This window comes from Mobula birostris, chromosome 2 (assembly GCF_030028105.1).
Source record: "Mobula birostris isolate sMobBir1 chromosome 2, sMobBir1.hap1, whole genome shotgun sequence".
Lineage (NCBI taxonomy): Eukaryota > Metazoa > Chordata > Chondrichthyes > Myliobatiformes > Myliobatidae > Mobula > Mobula birostris.
Window position 1 is genome coordinate 6,883,344 of NC_092371.1, and position 18,872 is coordinate 6,902,215.

General features: G+C 46.2%; 1 protein-coding gene across 2 annotated transcripts; it reads right to left on the bottom strand.

Annotated features, from left to right (window-relative positions):
* Positions 1-287: 287 nt before the first annotated feature.
* LOC140207616 (cyclin-dependent kinases regulatory subunit 1-like) lies at positions 288-11,698 on the bottom strand. Of its 2 annotated transcripts, none has more exons than XM_072276172.1 (3): positions 11,534-11,698; positions 6,145-6,272; positions 288-3,189 (listed from the first exon to the last, which is right to left on the bottom strand). In XM_072276172.1, exons 1-3 carry the CDS (start codon positions 11,569-11,571, stop codon positions 3,131-3,133), a joined length of 225 nt encoding a protein of 74 aa, XP_072132273.1. In that variant the 5' UTR covers positions 11,572-11,698; the 3' UTR covers positions 288-3,130. The 2 variants fall into 2 exon arrangements, with proteins under 2 accessions (XP_072132273.1, XP_072132265.1); XM_072276164.1 differs by lacking the exon at positions 11,534-11,698 and adding an exon at positions 11,225-11,345.
* Positions 11,699-18,872: the final 7,174 nt, after the last annotated feature.

The following is an 18,872-nucleotide window of genomic DNA, read 5'->3' on the forward strand; positions in this document are numbered from 1 at the left end:
CTAGAATGGGAACGGGAAGTTGAATCGAAACGGGCAGCCGCTGGGAGATCCTGCCTTTTGCAGCGGATGGAGCAAAAATGCTGGACAAAGTGGTTCCCAACCTACATTGGGTCTCACTGATGTAAAGCAGCACATACAATAGATGACACCCCAACAGACTGGCAGGTGAAGTGTTGTCTCACATGAAAGGACTGTTTGGGATCCTGAGTGTTCATATGTGAGATGAGAACCAAGTAGATATTTTCACTGGTGATTACACAAGAAACAGTACACAGGCATTACGGATAATATTAAAAAAAGTGTATTAAAATCAAGTACAAACTGTAATAAACATGCCAGAAAGGTTTACATGATCAATATGCATGAACGTGCTACAGATAATGGAGTCTAACAAAATGAAGTATTTCTCTACATATAAGACAGACATCTGAGCATAACCATTCGTCAACAAGACTCAATAAGCTGGCAGCACGAAGATGATGTAACAACATTCGAAGCCCCACAGAGCCATTGGCACCCAGCGAACAGACCACAGGGTTACGAGAGTGGATTGAACTGGCTGCGCAGGTTATAGCAGCACTGAGGTTCGGAAACAGTCCTCCAGGGTGTCAATCCTTTCCAGAGACGAGGGGATAAACGGCCCGTCTGGGGTTTGTTGATGAGCAAGAGACAGTGAGCCACAGGTTGCGTGGAAGTAACTCGGGGAACCTCTCTGCCCGGCGTTCTTCAAGAGAAATTTGATCAAAGCGCAAGCTGTTCAATCCCCAGTGTGCTTTGCCTCCTGGCTAAGCAGCTGCCAGTTCCCTCATTCCTCCCGGTCCTCTAAGGGAAGGTTGACACAGGGATCCCATCAAGCTGTAGGATAAAGGGGTTTCCGTCTCACAAATACACACACACACAGACACTGCACCTTCAGTAAAGCCTGTGCAAAATACACCCGCTGCCAGCTCAACTCCCCCGCCGGGAACGGAGAGGTGGCCTTCCCCGCACACACCCCTTCCAAATTGATCAGCCACCCAGCATCACGCCTCCCAATCTGGGTGGCTGTGGTGCCGAGAGAAGGCTGTGACCAAGAGGATCAAGCATACGCTGGGAAACGTGGCCTGCTACGGAGACCCATGAGATCCTGGCCACTTTAATAATCTTCCCTCTCTGCCCATGGCCTCTGGCTCCATTAGCTAAGCACTGTAACACCATCTGTTACTCTTATAGGGATGGTCTTTCTGGTTACCGGTAATTTCTTCCCCTCTCCCTTCTTTTTGTATTCCCCATTCTGTTTCATAAACCACCCCTTTTCTCCTCTCCTCACCTCCCTCTGGTGCCCCTCCTCCTGTAGCCCACTCTTCTCTCCCATCAGATTCCTTCTTCACCCCTTTACCTCTTCTACCTATCACTCTCCAGCTTCTAACTTCATCCTCGGCACCTCCCCCTTCACCTGGTCTCGAGTAGCCACCGCCAGCTTGTACTCCTTCCCCTCCACACCCCCCCTCCTTTCCAATCCTGATAAAGGGTTGCAGCCCGATACCTCGACTGGTTATTCCTCTTCCTGGACACTGACTGACCTGCTGAGTTCCTCCAGTATTTCGTGTGTGTTACTCCGGATTTCCAGCCTCTGCAGAATTTCTTGTGTTTATGTTAGGGAGGGTTTCACAGTTTTCCCATGAGGAGTATTTGAAAATTATTTAAAATCTCTCCTGTTTGCATCTTCCTCCATTGCCTTTGGCACTGGTGCAGAGATTGTGGAGGCCACAGTACATTTCTCTTAGTGTCATTCCCCATTTATCACTGCAGCTGATCTTCCAGCATTCCCCCCCCCCCCAGATTCTCTTCCCCACCCAGTAGTGGAGGAGAATAGACAGAGGAGCAGCCTGCTTGGCTTTGGGACTTTCTAAAGCCCAGGTCCAAGGGACAGGGTCACACTGCTCCAGCTCTGCTTGCCCGGACAGTGAATGCTGCCACACCAGAACATCCTGATCCAAACAGTGAGAACATTGTAGGATATAACAACAAGACTGTTGGTTACGAGATGCACGCACGAGGCTTCCGAAGCGCGATGCGACGAGCAGTGTTTTGGGGTCTACTTCTTTCTCCCTCTCCATTCCAGACCCCCATCCCCCACCAACCAGCCCATCACAGCAGGAAAACAACGCAAGGCAGTTGCTGGAAAACCCGAAAGCACAGCCAGAAAACTATGGAAACAGGCAGTAGGTCAGGCAGCAGCTATGGAGGGAGGAATGGAGTTACCGTTGATATCTGCCACCCCTTCTCTTCTTGCCCCCCACCCAAAAACAAAAATCAAGACAATTAACCTCAAACATCAACTCTACCCTTCTGCCCAATCCATCTCCAATCTTGGATCCCCCACCCTTTTCCCTTCCTTGCTCTACTTCAAACCACTTGCACCACCAACCCCCCCCCCACCGCCCTTCAGAAGCATCAGCAGCCTGAAATGATTCTGGTACCACAGATGCCGCCCAGCCTGAGCAAGCACAGCCACACGTCCAAACGCATGTGGCCAAAGGTCTTGGAGAAGCCCTGCGGTCAATGTCAAAGGGCGAGGACTGAAACGAGGTGCCTCCAGTTGACTGTCACCCACCCACCTTTCTAACCTCTCCACCTCGATCTGCACTGTTCCAAAAGCTCTGACAGATGAAGGGAGATCTTCGTGAAGACATTACAGGGAGTATCTTGAACACAGCTGACGTGGCGAAAGGGAGAAGGGACGTAGGAGAAAGTGAAGGAACGTGGTGGGTTAGGAGTTGATTACGACAGTGCTGTCCCCACCAAACTACAGCCAGCAGCCTGCCTGTTAGGAGGAACACCAGGTTCACATTCTGATGGACAAGGGTGGTTCATGGTTCCCGTGACTAGAAACAGAACGATGGGTTGGTGAGACTCGAGGGCTACCTGCGCAAACAGTTCCTCCACAAGGGTGAAGTAGAACACAGAGGAAACAATGTCCATAATCCCATTTTGCAGCAAACACTTCCAAGTATACGAGGCGACAAAGTGCGACGAAGGAGTGGGTAGAGGTGGGGGGGGGGGTCAGTGGATTCAGGGAGGAACGTGGAGATTTGCTGCTGGTTCGAGGGTGTCGGGTAGGTTAGGGAGGGGTGGGGCTTGGGGTGGGTCAGATTCCTTCAGGCTCCTTCTTCGGCAGCGGCCTCCTGAACAGCAAGATGTGAGGCTCTGGGGAAGAAGAGAGACAACAGCCATTTTTACACCCAGGGCTGCAGGGGACGACACAGGGGGAGGCACCGCGCAGCAAGGAGGGAGAGGTGGGGAAGGTACGAAGCAGAGAGATCACGTACTCACACCTCGTAGACATCTACCCAAACGCAATTGTAATCCCCATAGAGCAAAGGTGCCCCAGTGGAAAGAGCCACAGACTTGCGGGTCCTGACCCTCACCCACCTGTTGCACGTTCTTCCTGTGACCATATGTGAATTCTCTCCCCCCACCCCAGGTATTTCTCCTTCCTTGCACATCCCAAAGAGCATACAGACCCGTGGAAATAATGAAAGATAATAAAATGGGATCCATATAAGTGGCTGAGCTTGACTGACTGACAGAATGCTCTCAAAGGGCCAGAGGGCCTGATCCCTTGCTACACCACTCTAAACACCGGCTCTACAGAAAGAGTCAGTCAACCGCAGTGAGCTTTTTACACAATGGGTTACAGGAATCGACAACAGGAACTTGGGGGTGGGAGGGAAGAGGAAGGTATGATGTTGGTTGGGCTTGGGGGATAGAACCCTTCCTGGCTGCGGGTGACTCACCACTGGCACCAGCCTACCCAGAATCAAGTGCCTATAGAAAGTATTCACCCCCCTCGGAAGTTTTCATTTGTAATGTTTTACAACATTGAATCACAGTGGATTTAATTTGGTCTTTTTACACTAATCTATAGAAAAAGACAGATCTCTACAAAGTGATCTAAATTTATGACAATTATTAATCACAAAATAATTGATTACATAACTACTCACCTTCTTCAAGTCAGTATTTAGTAGATGCACCTTTGGCAGCAATTGCAGCCTTGAGTCTGTGTGGATAGGTCTCCATCAACTTTGCACATCTGGACACTGCAATTTTCCCCATTTCTTCTTTACAAAATAGCTCAGTCTTCGACAGACTGCATGGGGATCACGAGTGAACAGCCGTTTTCAAGTCCAGCCACAAGTTCTCAATTGAATTGAGGTCTGGACTCTGACTTGGCCACTTCAGGACATTAACTTTGTTGTAACTCTGGCTTTATGCTTGGGGTCACTATTTTGCTGGAAAACAAATCTCCCAAGTCACAGTTCTCTTGCAGTATTTTGCTGCATTCATTTAATCCTCTACCTTCACAAGCTTTCCAGAGTCTGCTGCAGTGAAGCATCCCCACAGCATGACGCAGCCACCACCGTACTTCACGGTGGGGATGGTGTGTTTTTAATGTTGTGCGCTGTTTGGCTTATGCCAAACATAGCGCTCAGACTGAAGGCCAAAAAGCTCAATTTTGGTTTCATCAGATCATAGAACCTTCTTCCAGCTGACTTCAGAGTCTCCCACATGCCTTCTGGCAAACTCCAGCCAAGATTTCAAACGAGTTTTATTTATTTCTCTTTGTCTTTCTCCCTTAAAGCTGTGACTGGTGAAGCAAACAGGCAACAGTTGTTGTATGCACAGTCTCTCCCATCTCAGCCACTGAAGCTTGTAACTCCTCCAGAGTTGTCATAGGTCTCTTAGTGCCCCCCCTCACAAGTCCCCTTCTTGCATGATCACTCAGTTTTTGAGATTGGCTTTTCAATAACCTTTACGTGGAGTTGCTTGGAGTGTTCTTTTGTCTTCATAGCATAGCTTTTGCCAGGATACTGACTCACCATCAGTTGGACCTTCCAGATTGTATTTTTAATAAAATCAGTTGAAGTACCTTGACTGCATAGGTCTCCAAAATAGAGATCTGTTTTAACTAATTATGTGATTTCTAAAACCAATTGGCTGCACCAGCAATGATTTGATGTCATATTCAAGGCAGTGAATACTTCAGTAATCAATTATTTTGTGTTTTATATTTGTAATTAATTTAGATCACTTTGTAGAGATGTTTTCATCTTGACACAAAAGAGTCTTTTTCTGTTGATCAGTGTTAATAAAATCAAATTAAATCCACTGTGATTCAAATTTGTAAAACAATAAAACATGAAAACTTCCAAGGGGGTGAATACTTCTTATACGTACTGAATACAGGAAGATGCCAGAAAAGGGCTAGTAATATCATGAAGCATCCCTCCACCCTGCCCATGGACCGTCTGTCCCACTCCCATCAGTGAAACTACGTAGTGTTCACACCAGGACCACCAGACTCAAAAACAGTTACTTCCCCCAAGCAGTAAAAGCTGATCAACACCTCCACCCACCAACCCACCCCTCTGCATCCCTAACCACTGGTTAGGTTAGGGATGATAACCACTGCTTTATCATTTCCTGTCAGTGCCTGGTGTCACTTTGTGGACATATAATCAGTCTATGTGTATGAGCTGTGTCGGCGTGTGGCCAGGTGGTTAAGATGTCAGTCTAGTGATCTGAAGGTCGCTAGTTCGAGCCTCAGCCGAGGCGGCGTGTTGTGTCCTTGAGCAAGGCACTTAATCACACATTGCTCTGCGACGACACCGGTGCCAAGCTGTATGGGTCCTAATGCCCTTCCCTTGGACAACATTGGTGTCGTGGAGAGGGGAGACTTGCAGCATGGGCAACTGCCGGTCTTCCATACAACCTTGCCCAGGCCTGCGCCCTGGAAACCTTCCAGGGCCAAATCCATGGTCTCACGAGACTAACGGATGCCTATAAGCTATCTTATGCATCTATATTGATTGTTTTTATTATTAGTGTTCCTTTTTTACTTTCGTGTGCTGCATCAGATCCAGAGTAACAATTAGTTTGTTCTCCTTTACACCTGTGAACTGAAATGGCATTAAGCAATCTGGAATTGCTCTCGAGGTGCTGAAGGGTCGGTTCCTTTGCTGCAACACTCTAAGGAAGAGGAACAATGTGTAGTGGTGGTGGGGGCATGGGGGACTGGAGGCTTCCCGGCTGCTCGTGACTCAGGTGGAAGGGTGGGAGGGGCAGTTTAACAGTCGGAGTGAGTGAGTGAGTGATTACCTGGCTCGTGGATCATATAATGTATCCAGCCCGGGCTCTGTTGGACTCCCAGGTTCCTCCATTCCGTCTCCGACATCAGGTGAGACTTCGGCACCATCTTCGCGATCTTCTTCGGCAGCATGACGTGGCTGGGGAGAGAAAGCCAGTTTCGTTACTCATCTCCTGGTAAAGACAGCCGCTTGGAAGACAACCAAGCCAACCACAGTGGGGGGGGGGGGGGGGGGTGCTCCAAGAAGATGCAACCCAACGAAAGATGCGATTTCTCATCCCATGTCTTCTTCACCTCTGCCCACAACCAAAGTAAAGTGCCTGGGCGGGGTAGGCACTGCCCCAACAGAGCAGCTTTATTTGTCAAATGTTGTATGGAAATAAATTGATTGCACCAACGAGGTCCAAGGTGTGCTGGGAGCAGCCCACAAGGACAACGTTGCTTCCAGTAACCACATATTACACCCACAACTTACTAATCCTAGCCAGAACGTCTTTGGAATGTGGGAGGAAATGCACACAGTCACAGGGAGATCCCATCTCATTCCCCTGAATTCCAGCGAGTATAGTCACAGGCAACTCAATCTCTCCCCATAGGCTGACCCCTCTTTTCCAGAATCAGTATGGTGGACCTTCTCTGCACCGCCTCCAAAGCCAGCCAGCTCCCTACCACTCTATCGGCGTAGGGAGTTGGCAGGAAGCTTCGAATCAACAATCATATTGTGCATCAGACTGCACGGAATCCAAACAACCTGGGGTGGAGACAGTCGTGTTAAAATTGGAAGGTGAACTTTGTATAGATTAACCAGCAGCTTTCAGCATTCAAGGTTTCCCATCCAGATTCTAAAGGTATAATCTACTGAGCCCCATGACTGATCTACCACACTCCTCATCTCTTCTGTGGCAGCTCTCCGTCGCCTGAAATACCCTGACCTCTCAGAACCAGAATTCATATAACTGGCGGAAGTTATTGTTTTTATTCATACCAGCAGTACAGAGCAATACATAAACAACTAAATTACAGTAAGACATATATATACTTAGATTAAATAAATAGTGCAAATATAGTGAGGTAGTGTACGTGAGTTCATGGTCCATTCAGAAACACGATGGCGGAGGAGAACAAGCTGATACTAAGATGATAAATGTATGCCTTCAGGCTCCTCAGTAATGGATGCCATCTTTTTGAGGCATTGCTGTTTGAAGATGTCCTCAATGGTAGAGAGGCTAGTGCTCTCGATGGAGCTGGTGGAGATAGTTATCTACTTCCTCACTGAATGCACACAATGACCCACCTCACACACCCGTGTTCAATGGCTGCCCGACTCTTGAAGCAACACCCTTCCCTGGTGGAAACATTCACCTGCGAGTCCTTTCTGGAACTTGTATGTTTCATTGTGCGCTCTCAACCTCCTCCACTTTTAAACTTCAAAAAGAATATAGAACACAACAGTGACAGTCAACCATCACAAACCGTACATTCACGAAGATAACCTGACTTACAAACTTAGTGAGCAGATTACGATATGATTTTTCCCCTTTTGCACTGCCAGTCATCTGCTCATCATGAATGTTGTGTAGTAGCTGTTGAAGTCGATACACAAGCCAAGGCTGTCTGATACGGAGAGCGAGCTGTTGCCCATGCAGCAGGCTGCCCCTCTCCACACGGCTGCTGAATCTAAAAGAACGGCAGAAACCGATACAGTTTGGCACCAGCGGCATCACGGAAGTTGCCAGTCAGCGTTGAACTCAGATTTTTGCTCAGGGTTTACTCCCGAAGCCCTCCCCAGGAGTGGGTACAGTCACAAGGCAGCAGAGGATTGAGATCAGAGTTTTCCTTCTCTTAGATGAGCCGCCAACCACCGCTCACGAGAGCAATATGCCCAAAGCGACTAGTTTTACAGCGCCAGAGACCCCCTTCTGTCAGAACTGGTTTGGCTGGGCTTAGCAGCTAAGTGACAAGTGAATTCCAGGAGTGGGTTTGGTTGTCAGAGGCTGTATGAGACAGACATTATTACAAACTTAAGCAACCAAGTTTATTTCTAAATCAAGTGAAGAAGCATTCTAAAAGGAAGATGAGATAAATGGTATGGGAACTGCACCTCCCTTAATCGCAGGACTCTGCAGAGAGTGGTAAGGACAGCCCAGCGCATCTGTAGTTGACAGCTTCCCATGATTCAGGACATTTACAAGGACAGGTGTGTCAAAAGGGCCTGTAGGATCACTGGGGACCCAAACCGTCCCAACCACAATCTATTCTAGCTGCTACCATCCAGGAAACGATACCGCAGCGTAAAAGCCAGGACCAACAGGTTCCGGGACAGCTTCTTCCACCAGGCCATCAGACTGATGAACTCACACTGATTTGAGTGTACTTATATTGACTGTTCCATTTATTATAAATTACTATGATTGCTCATTGCATATTTAGATGGAGATGTAATGTAAAAATTTTTACTCTTCATATATGTGAAGGATGTAAGAAATAAAGTCAATTCAATTCAATAAGGAAAGTCAAAGACAACATAAAAGCTAAAGAGAGAGCATATAATATAGTAAAAATTAGTGGGAAGACAGAAGATTGGGAAATCTTCAACAGAAGGCAACTAAAAAAACCCATAAAGATGAGATATGAAGGTAAGCTGGCCAACAATATAAAAGAGAATACAATTTTTTTTCAGATACGTAGAGAAAAAGAACGAGTGTGGCTATCAGACCACTAGAAAAGGACGCTGGAGAGGCAGTAATACAGGACAAAGAAATTGCGGGTGAACTTGATAAGTATGCAACAGTGTCAGGGGGAAGACGGGAGTGTTGTTGCTATTACTAAGAAGGTATTTGGGAAGCTTAAACGTCTGAAGGTCGATAAGTCACCCGGACCAGGTGGATGACACACCAGGATTAGATTAGAATACGAGGACACGCAGCCCTCTTTTATTGTCATTTAGTAATGCATGCATTAAGGGTTCTGAAAGAGGTGGCTGAAGAGACTTTGGAAGCATTCGTAATGATATTTCAAGCATCACTAGATTCTGGAATGGTAAATTACAAATGTCACTCCACACTTTAAGAAGGGAGGGCGGCAGAAGAAAGGAAATCAGTCAGTCTGACTTTAGTAGCTGGAAAGATGTTGGAGTCGATTGTTAAGGATGAGGTTTGGGGGTATTTGAAGGCACATGATAAAGTAGGCCACAGTCAGTCAGAATAATTTCCTTAAGGGGAAATCTTGCCTGACAAATCTGATGAGAATTCTGAGAGAAAATAACAAGCATGAAAGACAAAGGAGAGGCAGTGGATATTGTTTATTTGGCTTTTCAGAAGTCCACATGAGGCTGCTTAACAAGAGTCCATGGGAAAGGCTGTAGCGTGGATAGAAGATTAGCTGACTGGTAGGAGGGAAAGAGTGGGATAAAAAAGGCTTTTTTGGCTGCCGGTGATTAGCGGTGTACGGCAGGGGTCAGTGCTAGGACTGCTTCTTTTCACGTTATATGTCAGTGATTTGGATGAAGGGATTGACGTCTTTGTGACCAAATTTGCAGATGCTGGAGGGGCAGGTAGTGTTGAGGAAGCAGGGTGCCTGCAATAGGTCCTATATTGGAAAGATGGGCAAAGAAGAGGCAGTTGTAAGGAATTGCACAGTCATGCACTTCAGCAAAAGGAATAAAGGTGTGGTCTAAATGGGGAGAAAACTCAAAAATCCAAGATGCAAAGGGACTTGAGAATCCTACTGCAGGATTCCCTAAAGGCTAACTTGCAGGTCAAGTCAGCGGTAAAGGCGGCAAATGCAATTTTAGCATTCATTTCCAGAGGACTAGAATACAAAAGCGAGGATGTAATGCGGAGGCTTTATAAGGCATTGGTCAAACAGCTTTGGAGAACTGTGAGCAGCTTGTCGAAGAAAAGATGAGCAGGCATTGGAGAGGGTGTGGAGGAAGTTCAGAAGAATGACCTCAGGAATGACAGTTAACGCATGGGGAGTGTTTGATGGCTCTGGGCCTATACTTTTTGGAGCTTAATAGAATGAGGGGGGATCTCATTGTAACTTATTGAATATTAAGGCCTGGATACAGCAGACAAGGAGAAGATGTTTCCTATAGCAGGGGAGTCTAGGACTAGAGGACACAGCCTCAGTACTGAGGCAAATCCATTCAGAACAGAGATGAGGAAATATTTCTTTATGTAGAGGGTGGTAAATCTGTGGAAATGTGCCAAGCCATTGGGTATACTTAAGGCAGAGGTTGACAGGTTTTTGATTAGTCAGGGCGTCAAAGGACACACCCTCTTCTCATTCCTATACATGAGCCCAAGACCAACATTTTAAGAACAGCTTCCCTTCCTCCACCATAAGATTTCTGAATGGTCCATGAACACTAACTTGCTACTTTGCTCTCTTTGTGCACTACTTACTTATTTCTCTTACTGCAACTTTTTGAAATATATTTTACTGTACAGCTGCCGCCAAACAATAAATTTCATGATATACTGTGACAATAATCCTGATTCTGATAAGGCTGCAGAGACCACATCGTTAATCTGAAACAGAGCTTCACCGCTCGATGTCCAACTAGGTCACCGTTTATATCCTCAAGAGTCAGACACGACCTCAAGTCAGCGCAGCCTTCTCTCAGAGCAGGGCAAGAAGATTTTGCATTCAAATCCTCTAGGCTGGACGTTGAGCAACGATCAGCCGGAGTTAGCTTAACAAATAGTGGGGGGAGGGAAGGGAGTAGGAGAGGGGACACCCTCAAAATAACCAAGCTCCGAAACAAGGTGGTAGGGGAAGGATGCCCTATCTGGGACATTGGTCATCCCAAGAACGAGCGAACACCAACACACATTTTTGTCGTAGAGGGAACACACTGAAACAAGAAGGCCGCCTCTTCACCCAATCTCCCAGAAAACAATGCGCCCCAGAAACCGCTCTATGCAAGCATTGGTTTCCGGTGTAAGACCGGAAGTTGGCGAGTTGACGGGGGGTAGTTCCGATTATCGAGCCGCCGGGAGGGTGAGGGACCTGGATCACAAACGAACCGGAAAGCAATCGGCCAGTCAGATAGGTTAGGCCAGAATCCCCGCACTGCCGCACGCTCACCGGTACTCGTACTCGCCGTCGTTGTATCGGTCCGAGTAATAGATCTCACTGCGATCCATCACTTCCAACAGCCCTGCGCTCACTCTCGGCCCCGGCGGTACCAAACAAGCGCGCGCTCTCCCCTCATTGGCCCGCGGTCCGTCAGCTGACCTGGCCTCTTGCCCGTTCCCATTGGCTCACCGGCGCCTCCGCAATGTGGACCCGCCCTCCTCCCATTCCCATTGGCTTCCCGATGGCACGGCGGTTGACCGGCGGCGCACAACCATTGGTCAAACACAACCTTCGCCTGCTCTTCCCCCCCCGCCCTACCATTTCCATTGGTCGGATGGTTGGAATTCCCCGCCCATATATCCGCCTGTACACGTTGCCAAGGCGGCGACTCCTGTTGGCCTGGAGTCACTTCATCGAGCCCGCCTGCTCCAAATCACAGAGTTCCTCCAGGTGACCATCACGAGCAGGAGAAACTACACCTATGGGTCGTAAACGACAGCTAATTTGTTATTATGGGTAAATTCTCTCCCATTGGCGTTTTCCTGTCAGCTGATTTGCCATTGGCGGCCCCCGAATTCACCTGCCAATCAAGTCAGCGCTTTTCACATCCCTTACTTCTGATTGGTCAACTGCACTATTCTCCCGCCTTGCCCGCGCTCTTTATTTCTGGCATGTCATTGGCCTAAGAAAGGTACCCGTTACTTCCTCATTGGTTAATGGCCAGAGATCAGCTGACCATTATTCGGGCACTCTCATTGGGCAGAGGAAGTTTGGCCTCCAAGTTTATAGAGAAATTTTTGAAAATATTTTGGGATGAGATTCAAGATTGTTTCATGTTATTTCCAGTAGACAAGTGTAAAGGAGAACGAAATAATGTTTACTCTTATGCAGCACACAATAAAACACAAATATAAATACAGAAGATAGTTTATATCCATAGACTGATTGTATGTACTTAAATTAACACCTAGTACAGGGGTTTCTATTCATAGGGTGACTGACAGGAAATGATAAAGTAGTGGTAGTTATACTTTATACTTTATTGTCACCAAACAAATTATACTAGAGCGTACAATCATCACAGTGATATTTGATTCTGTGCTTCCCGCTCCCTGGAGTACAAATCGATAGTAAATATTAAAAATTTAAATTATAAATCATAAATAGAAAATAGAAAAGGGAAAGTAAGGTAGTGCAAAGAAACAGAGAGGTAGGTCCGGATATTTGGAGGGTACGGCCCAGATCTGAGTCAGGATCCGTTCAGCAGTCTTGTCACAGTTGGAAAGAAGCTATTCCTAAATCTGGCTGTACGAGTCTTCAAGCTCCAGGAGGGAAGCGGGATTAAAAGTGTATTGGCTGGATGGGTCGTGTCCTTGATTATCCTGGCAGCACTGCTCCGACAGCGTGTGGTGTAAAGTGAGTCCAAGGACGGAAGATTGTTGGGGTGTGTTGTAGGGTGGGTTTGTGCAGGCGTAGGCAACCTATGGCCCATGGGCCAGATCTGGCCCGCGAAGGTACTTTGACCGGCCCAGGAGCAAATATTGGGATACTATGCTTATAATTATGGGAAAGGTTGAAGGGAAGAAAGCAAGAGGAAGACAAAGACAAATGATGATGGAGACAGCAGCCAGAGAACTGGAAATGAATACCAATGAATTGATCCACTTGACCCGAAACAGGAGTGTGTGGGCCATGGCAGTCGAAGCTCAAACTGGGCACGGCACCTGATGATGCTTATCCGGCCCGCGAGCGATTTTTCCTTATTCTGAGTGTTTCACGCGACCACTCTGATGGACATGCATGGCGTCTTGCTACACTGGCCCCAGGTTCCGTTTTGTTCCAAACGGGAAGGCAGACTACCTTATTAATATGTATTAGATTAGTCTCCGTGCACGCGCAGGTTTTCAGATGGGATCGTTCAAATGTGTAAACAGAAACAGCGTTACTGTGTTTTAACAAGAAATCCATTTTAAATATCCAGATATTTACATGTGATGGCATCATTGTTTGGCAGCACTTATCTGTGTGAGCAATTATTTTCAAAATGAAGCACACCAAGAACCATTTGAGAACAAGATTGACTGATGCCCATCTTGCTCTTGGCATCAACAAGTCTGACACCCAGCATTGAGAAGTTTTCAAGCAACAAACAGCATCAAGTTTCACAGTGATTTATCCACTGTTTGCATTAAAATTTTCTTTTTTTATTATACTTAATTTACCACCATTCAATGCATCATGTTCATATGTTTTATGTTTAAAGATTCTTTGTGTCCTTTTAATAGATTCAAAAGATGCCTTGATTGAAATAAATTGCAACTAAACTGAGTTCTTTGATTACTAATTGGTTAAGCACAAATGATTTTCTAGCATGCGTTATTCATTAATCTGAGGCAAAACATAACTAGATGTACTTAAATGGATAATTCCCATATTTCAAGATTTTTATGGCATTTATCTGGCCCACCATCCGCTCATTAATATGCGATCTGGCCCACAGAGGCAAAGAGGCTGCCCACCCCTGGGTTCGTGGGTGGAGGTGTTGATCAGCCTTACTGTTTGGGGAAAGTAACTGTTTTTGAGTCTGGTGTGGGTGCTACATGGTCCTTCCCTGAAGGGAGTGGGACAAACAGTCCATGAGCAAGGTGTGTGCAATCCTTCATGGATATGTCTGGCCTTTTTCCAGCACTATACCATGCAGTAGAAGGCGCTCTCCTTCACATCTGTAGAATGACATAGTCCAGAATATAGAGGCATTGGTGAGCTTCCCTGATTGTGTAGGATGTGTTCTGGGACCATGAGATGTGCGCTCCCCAGGAGTTTGAAACTGCTTGTAATTTCCACTGTTGTGCTATCAGTGTAAAGCGATGTGTGAGAGCTTTCCTGAAGTCTCAGCCTGAAACGTCGACTGTACCTCTCCCTAGAGATGCTGCCTGGCCCGCTGCGTTCACCAGCAACTTTGATGTGTGTTGCTCGAATTTCCAGCATCTGCAGAATTCCTCGTGTTTGCGTCAATAATCAGCTTCCTTGTCTTGCTGACATTGAGGAAGAGGTTATTTGCCTGGCACCAGGCTTCGAGCTCTTCCACCTCCCCTCTGTGGGCTGTCTCACTGTTCAGAGTGATGAGCAAGATCGCTGTATTGTACGTGGTGAAAGTTGTTGTTTTGCAGCAGCACTACAGTGCAAATATTGAAGAGCAAACAAGAACAGGAAGTGGGTAAGGCAACATTTCAGGTTGACAGCCATTGTCATCCCAAGTTACACAAGCAAGCTTTTCTGTATTTGCAAACACGGAAGGAGGCCGCTCACCCCGTCAAATCTCTGCCAGCTCAAAGAGCAATCGCATTTCTCCGCTAATTTTCCCTGGGATTTAATCTTCCCACAATCCCATCAATTTTACCCCTGATCCAGACACCGGAGGGGCAATTTCCAATGGAAAATTAACCCAATGTGCCTGCACGTCGTTGAGATGTGAGAGGGCTAGTATGTCCTGTTGAACTGGGGTTCTCAGTAGTACTCTGTGTATAGTAGAACTGTGATCACTTGAGTTGAGTACGAGTATGACGTGAGAAGCATGGAGGAACACCTGGAGAAACTTCTGAAATGCCCACTTCGCTGCTGCTGCTACTGTGCGATTGAGAATCTCCGGAGGGGAAGGCCCCAAATCCTCGGCTTTGCCTATTGCCTGTTGCCGGGGCCGGGGTCGAAGCGCCCGGCAGAGATGGTGCTCGGTGCTTGGTGTCAGAGGGCTGGTTGGAGGCTCGAAGTTTTCGGACGGACTCAAGAGTCGTCTGTGGTCGGGTGCTTCCAGGATGCTGCATCGGCAAGTTTGCAGCGCTGGAGGTTCATGGCAGGGAGAGTTTTTCTTCCTTCTACCGTCTGCGTGAGATGATGGGACTTTCGAGAGACTTTGAGACTATTTTTTTACCGTGCCCATGGTCTGTTCTTCATCAAATTACGGTATTGCTTTGCACTGTTGTAACTGTATGTTATAATTATGTGGTTTTTGTCAGTTTTTCAGTCTTGATTTGTCTTGTGTTTCTGTGATATCATTCTGGAGGAATATTGTATCATTTCTTAATGCATGCATTACTAAATGACAATAAAAGAGGACTGCGTGTCTTCATAATCTAATCTAATGTTCTCCCAGGGGTTACTCCCTTAATGGAGTGTGCCTGTGCATGACCTTATTCAACATGGGGAAGCTGAGCTACAGGCAGCACCACACAGTCTTTGACAGGTCGGAAGCAGGGTCCAAGATGACTGGAGACCCTTCACTGCCAATGTGATGTGTCATCATCTTCAGCCAGCTCCGTCATTGAGGTCTTGCATGGATCGCTCTCTGTCTGGTACATCCCCTTTGACCTTACCGCCATGGGTGACCTTTGTTGTTGTTCCTAACCGCACCTTATGGCACATTGGGCGGCAACTTTGTCATTCCTTTAGCATTTATCTCTTTTTTTGTGAGGCCCAGTTGCTAACTAGACGCTCAACCCGGCGCGGATGGGAACCAGCCAGACTCGAACCCGAGACCACTCACCTCAAAGTCCGGTGCAGATGCCACTACACCACCGGCCTGTAATGGGTAACCCTTGAAATAGTTTTCTGGTCTCAGGGAACCCCTGCATAAAAATTACTATATCTACAGCTCACGGTACGTTAGCGTGATCAGTAAGTTGTAGATGTAATAATCCAAAAATAATTGTCAGTGCTTTGTTGAGTAGAGAATGAACTTTTATACTTATACTTTATACTTTATTGTTCCCAAACAATTGGTACTCTTACGTACAATCATCACAGCGATATTTGATTCTGTGCTTCCCACTCCCTGGATTACAAATATTAAATATTAAAAATAATAAAAATTAGTAAATATTAAATTACAAATATTAAATATTAAAAATAATAAAAATTAGTAAATATTAAAAATTTAAATTATAAATCATAAATAGAAAATAGAAAAATGGAAAGTAAGGTAGTGCAAAAAAAAAACCGAGAGGCAGGTTCGGATATTTGGAGGGTACGGCCCAGATCCGGGTCAGGATCCGTTCAGCAGTCTTATCACAGTTGGAAAGAAGCTGTTCCCAAATCTGGCTGTACGAGTCTTCAAGCTCCTGAGCCTTCTCCCGGAGGGAAGAGGGACGAAAAGTGTGTTGGCTGGGTGGGTCGTGTCCTTGATTATCCTGGCAGCACTGCTCCGACAGTGTGCAGTGTAAAGTGAGTCCACGGACGGAAGATTGGTTTGTGTGATGTGCTGCACCGTGTTCAGGATCTTCTGCAGCTTCTTTTGGTCTTGGACAGGACAACTTCCATACCAGGTTGTGATGCACCCTAGAAGAATGCTTTCTATGGTGCATCTATAAAAATTAGTGAGGGTTTTAGGGGACAGGCCAAATTTCTTTAGTTTTCTCAGGAAGTAAAGGTGCTGTTGGGCCTTCTTGGCAGTGAACTCTGCTTGGTTGGACCAAGTCAGGTCATTTGTGATATTGACCCCGAGGAACTTAAAGCTTTTGACCTGTTCCACTTGCGCACCACCAATTTAAATTGGGTCGTGCGATCCGCTACTCCTTCTGAAGTCAACAACCAATTCCTCCGTCTTGCTGACGTTGAGGGATAGGTTATTGTCTTTGCACCATGCCACCAGGTTCTTAATTTCCTCTCTTTACTCAAACTCATCATTACCCAAGATACGGCCTACAATTGTTGTGTCATCAGCAAACTTATATATTGAGTTTGATGGAAACTTGGCTACACAATTGCCAAGGCAATATCGCGTAGGCAATAGCATCCAAGGTTCGATCTGCAAAGGGGATGCCGGTAGAGGGATCGGCCAGGGCTACCACCTCATCAACCGCCATGATAAACAATAGCGGAGAGAGGGGATCACCCTGCCGCACCCCACGTCTGGCAGAGATAGAAATATCCCCGAGTTGAGCGGTCGCCCCGGTATAAATAGATCGAATGTACCTTACCAAAGGCGGTGGCGCTCCGAACGCTTGGGCAGAGCGAAGGATGGTGTCCATCGATACCGAGTCGAAGGCCTTGGAAACAGTGAGTACAGCAGGGGGCTGAGTACAGCCTTGTGGGGCACCGGTGCTCAAGATGATTAGCCAACCTTTCTTGAAAAAAATAGATAGTTAAGCTTAGCTTACATTTCTTGAAATTAATCTTTCTTTCTCTTTCATAATTTTTAAAAAACTCATAAGGCAAACATAATATTTTTTTTAAATTCTAGGTTGAACTTGAGATAAGCCCACATGGATTTCACCTTCAATGATTTCTGTCCTTGCTGTTGATGCTTGTTAAACAAGGAAAAGCTTGCTCACACATGCAAGGAGTTGAAAACTGAAGCAAAATGTTTATTGCTTTCCTATGAAAGACAGGATACTCTTCTTTCACAGAAATTCAGAACTTGTCCAGGGGCAGGTCAGTAAGTCTCACTTTGAGTGCACGATCAGAGTGCAGCTGACAAAGTTCTTCCTCTTCTCTCAAAGTCAAGTTCTCAGACTGAGCAGAAGATTCAGAGAAAGGGTTCCTCACCCAGTCATGCACCTCTGTTGAAAGGGAGGAAAAATGCTCTTCGATTTTGGTCTGCAGTTCTTCCGTGTGGTTTTCAATAAGACTTGAGACTTTCTGATGTCCTTCCTCACTCTCAAGCCCAAGATGAAGAGGAAACATTTCAAGATTTCCTTTTGCAGCATGATTCTTCCAAAGATTCAGTTTCCTTTTAAATCCAAAAATCTTCTCACTTGAATTCAAAACATTTTCTCCAGGGCCTTGCAGAGACTTGTTCAACCGGTTCATATGATGAAAAATATCTGCTTAGTAGGCTAGTTTCTGTAGCCATTCTTCATTTTCAAAGCATTCACCAAAATCTAGCCTACTATCTTCTTAAAAGTACTCCTGCAACTCACCTTTCAGCTCAAGCACCCTGTTGAGAACTCTTCCTCTGCTAAGCCACCAGATTTCTGTAATTAGCAGGAGATCGGTGTGTTCTTTGTCCAGGTTTTCACACAATTTATTTAAACAATCTCCAGTGAAGTGGTCTTACAGCTACTAAATAACTTCCTTCCTGAGACTTTTTACTGACTGTGACTTTATTTTCTAAATCTGTTTGTTTTGAGATTCCAATAGCTGTTTAAAATAATCAGCGCTTTTACGTATCGTATGGCTGTGATTTGTAGTTAAGTGTCTTTTCAATGTTGCTGCAGTCATTGCTACATTTATATGTTGTTTGCCACAGACGAGGCACAGTGGAATTGGTCAGCTTGGCCCATGTAAACCCATTGATACGACACATATCAAAGTTGCTGGTGAATGCAGCAGGCCAGGCAGCATCTCTAGGAAGAGATATAGTCGACTGTACCTCTAACTAGAGATGCTGCCTGGCCTGCTGCGTTCACCAGCAACTTTGATGTGTATTGCTTGAATTTCCAGCATCTGCAGAATTCCTCGTGTTTACGTTTTTAAACCCATTGATAAGTAGCTTTCATTGTAAAGATACGGTACTGGCTGATTATTTTAGTCCTGCCCACTGCTTTTGTCTCCAGCGCCCAGAAAAGGCTGGTTTACTTATCCTGGGGCAACAGGAGGCATAGGGTCTCTGCTGCGGTCCTGAGTCAGTCAATGGTATGTGAGTGTGCAGCCAGCCTCAGGA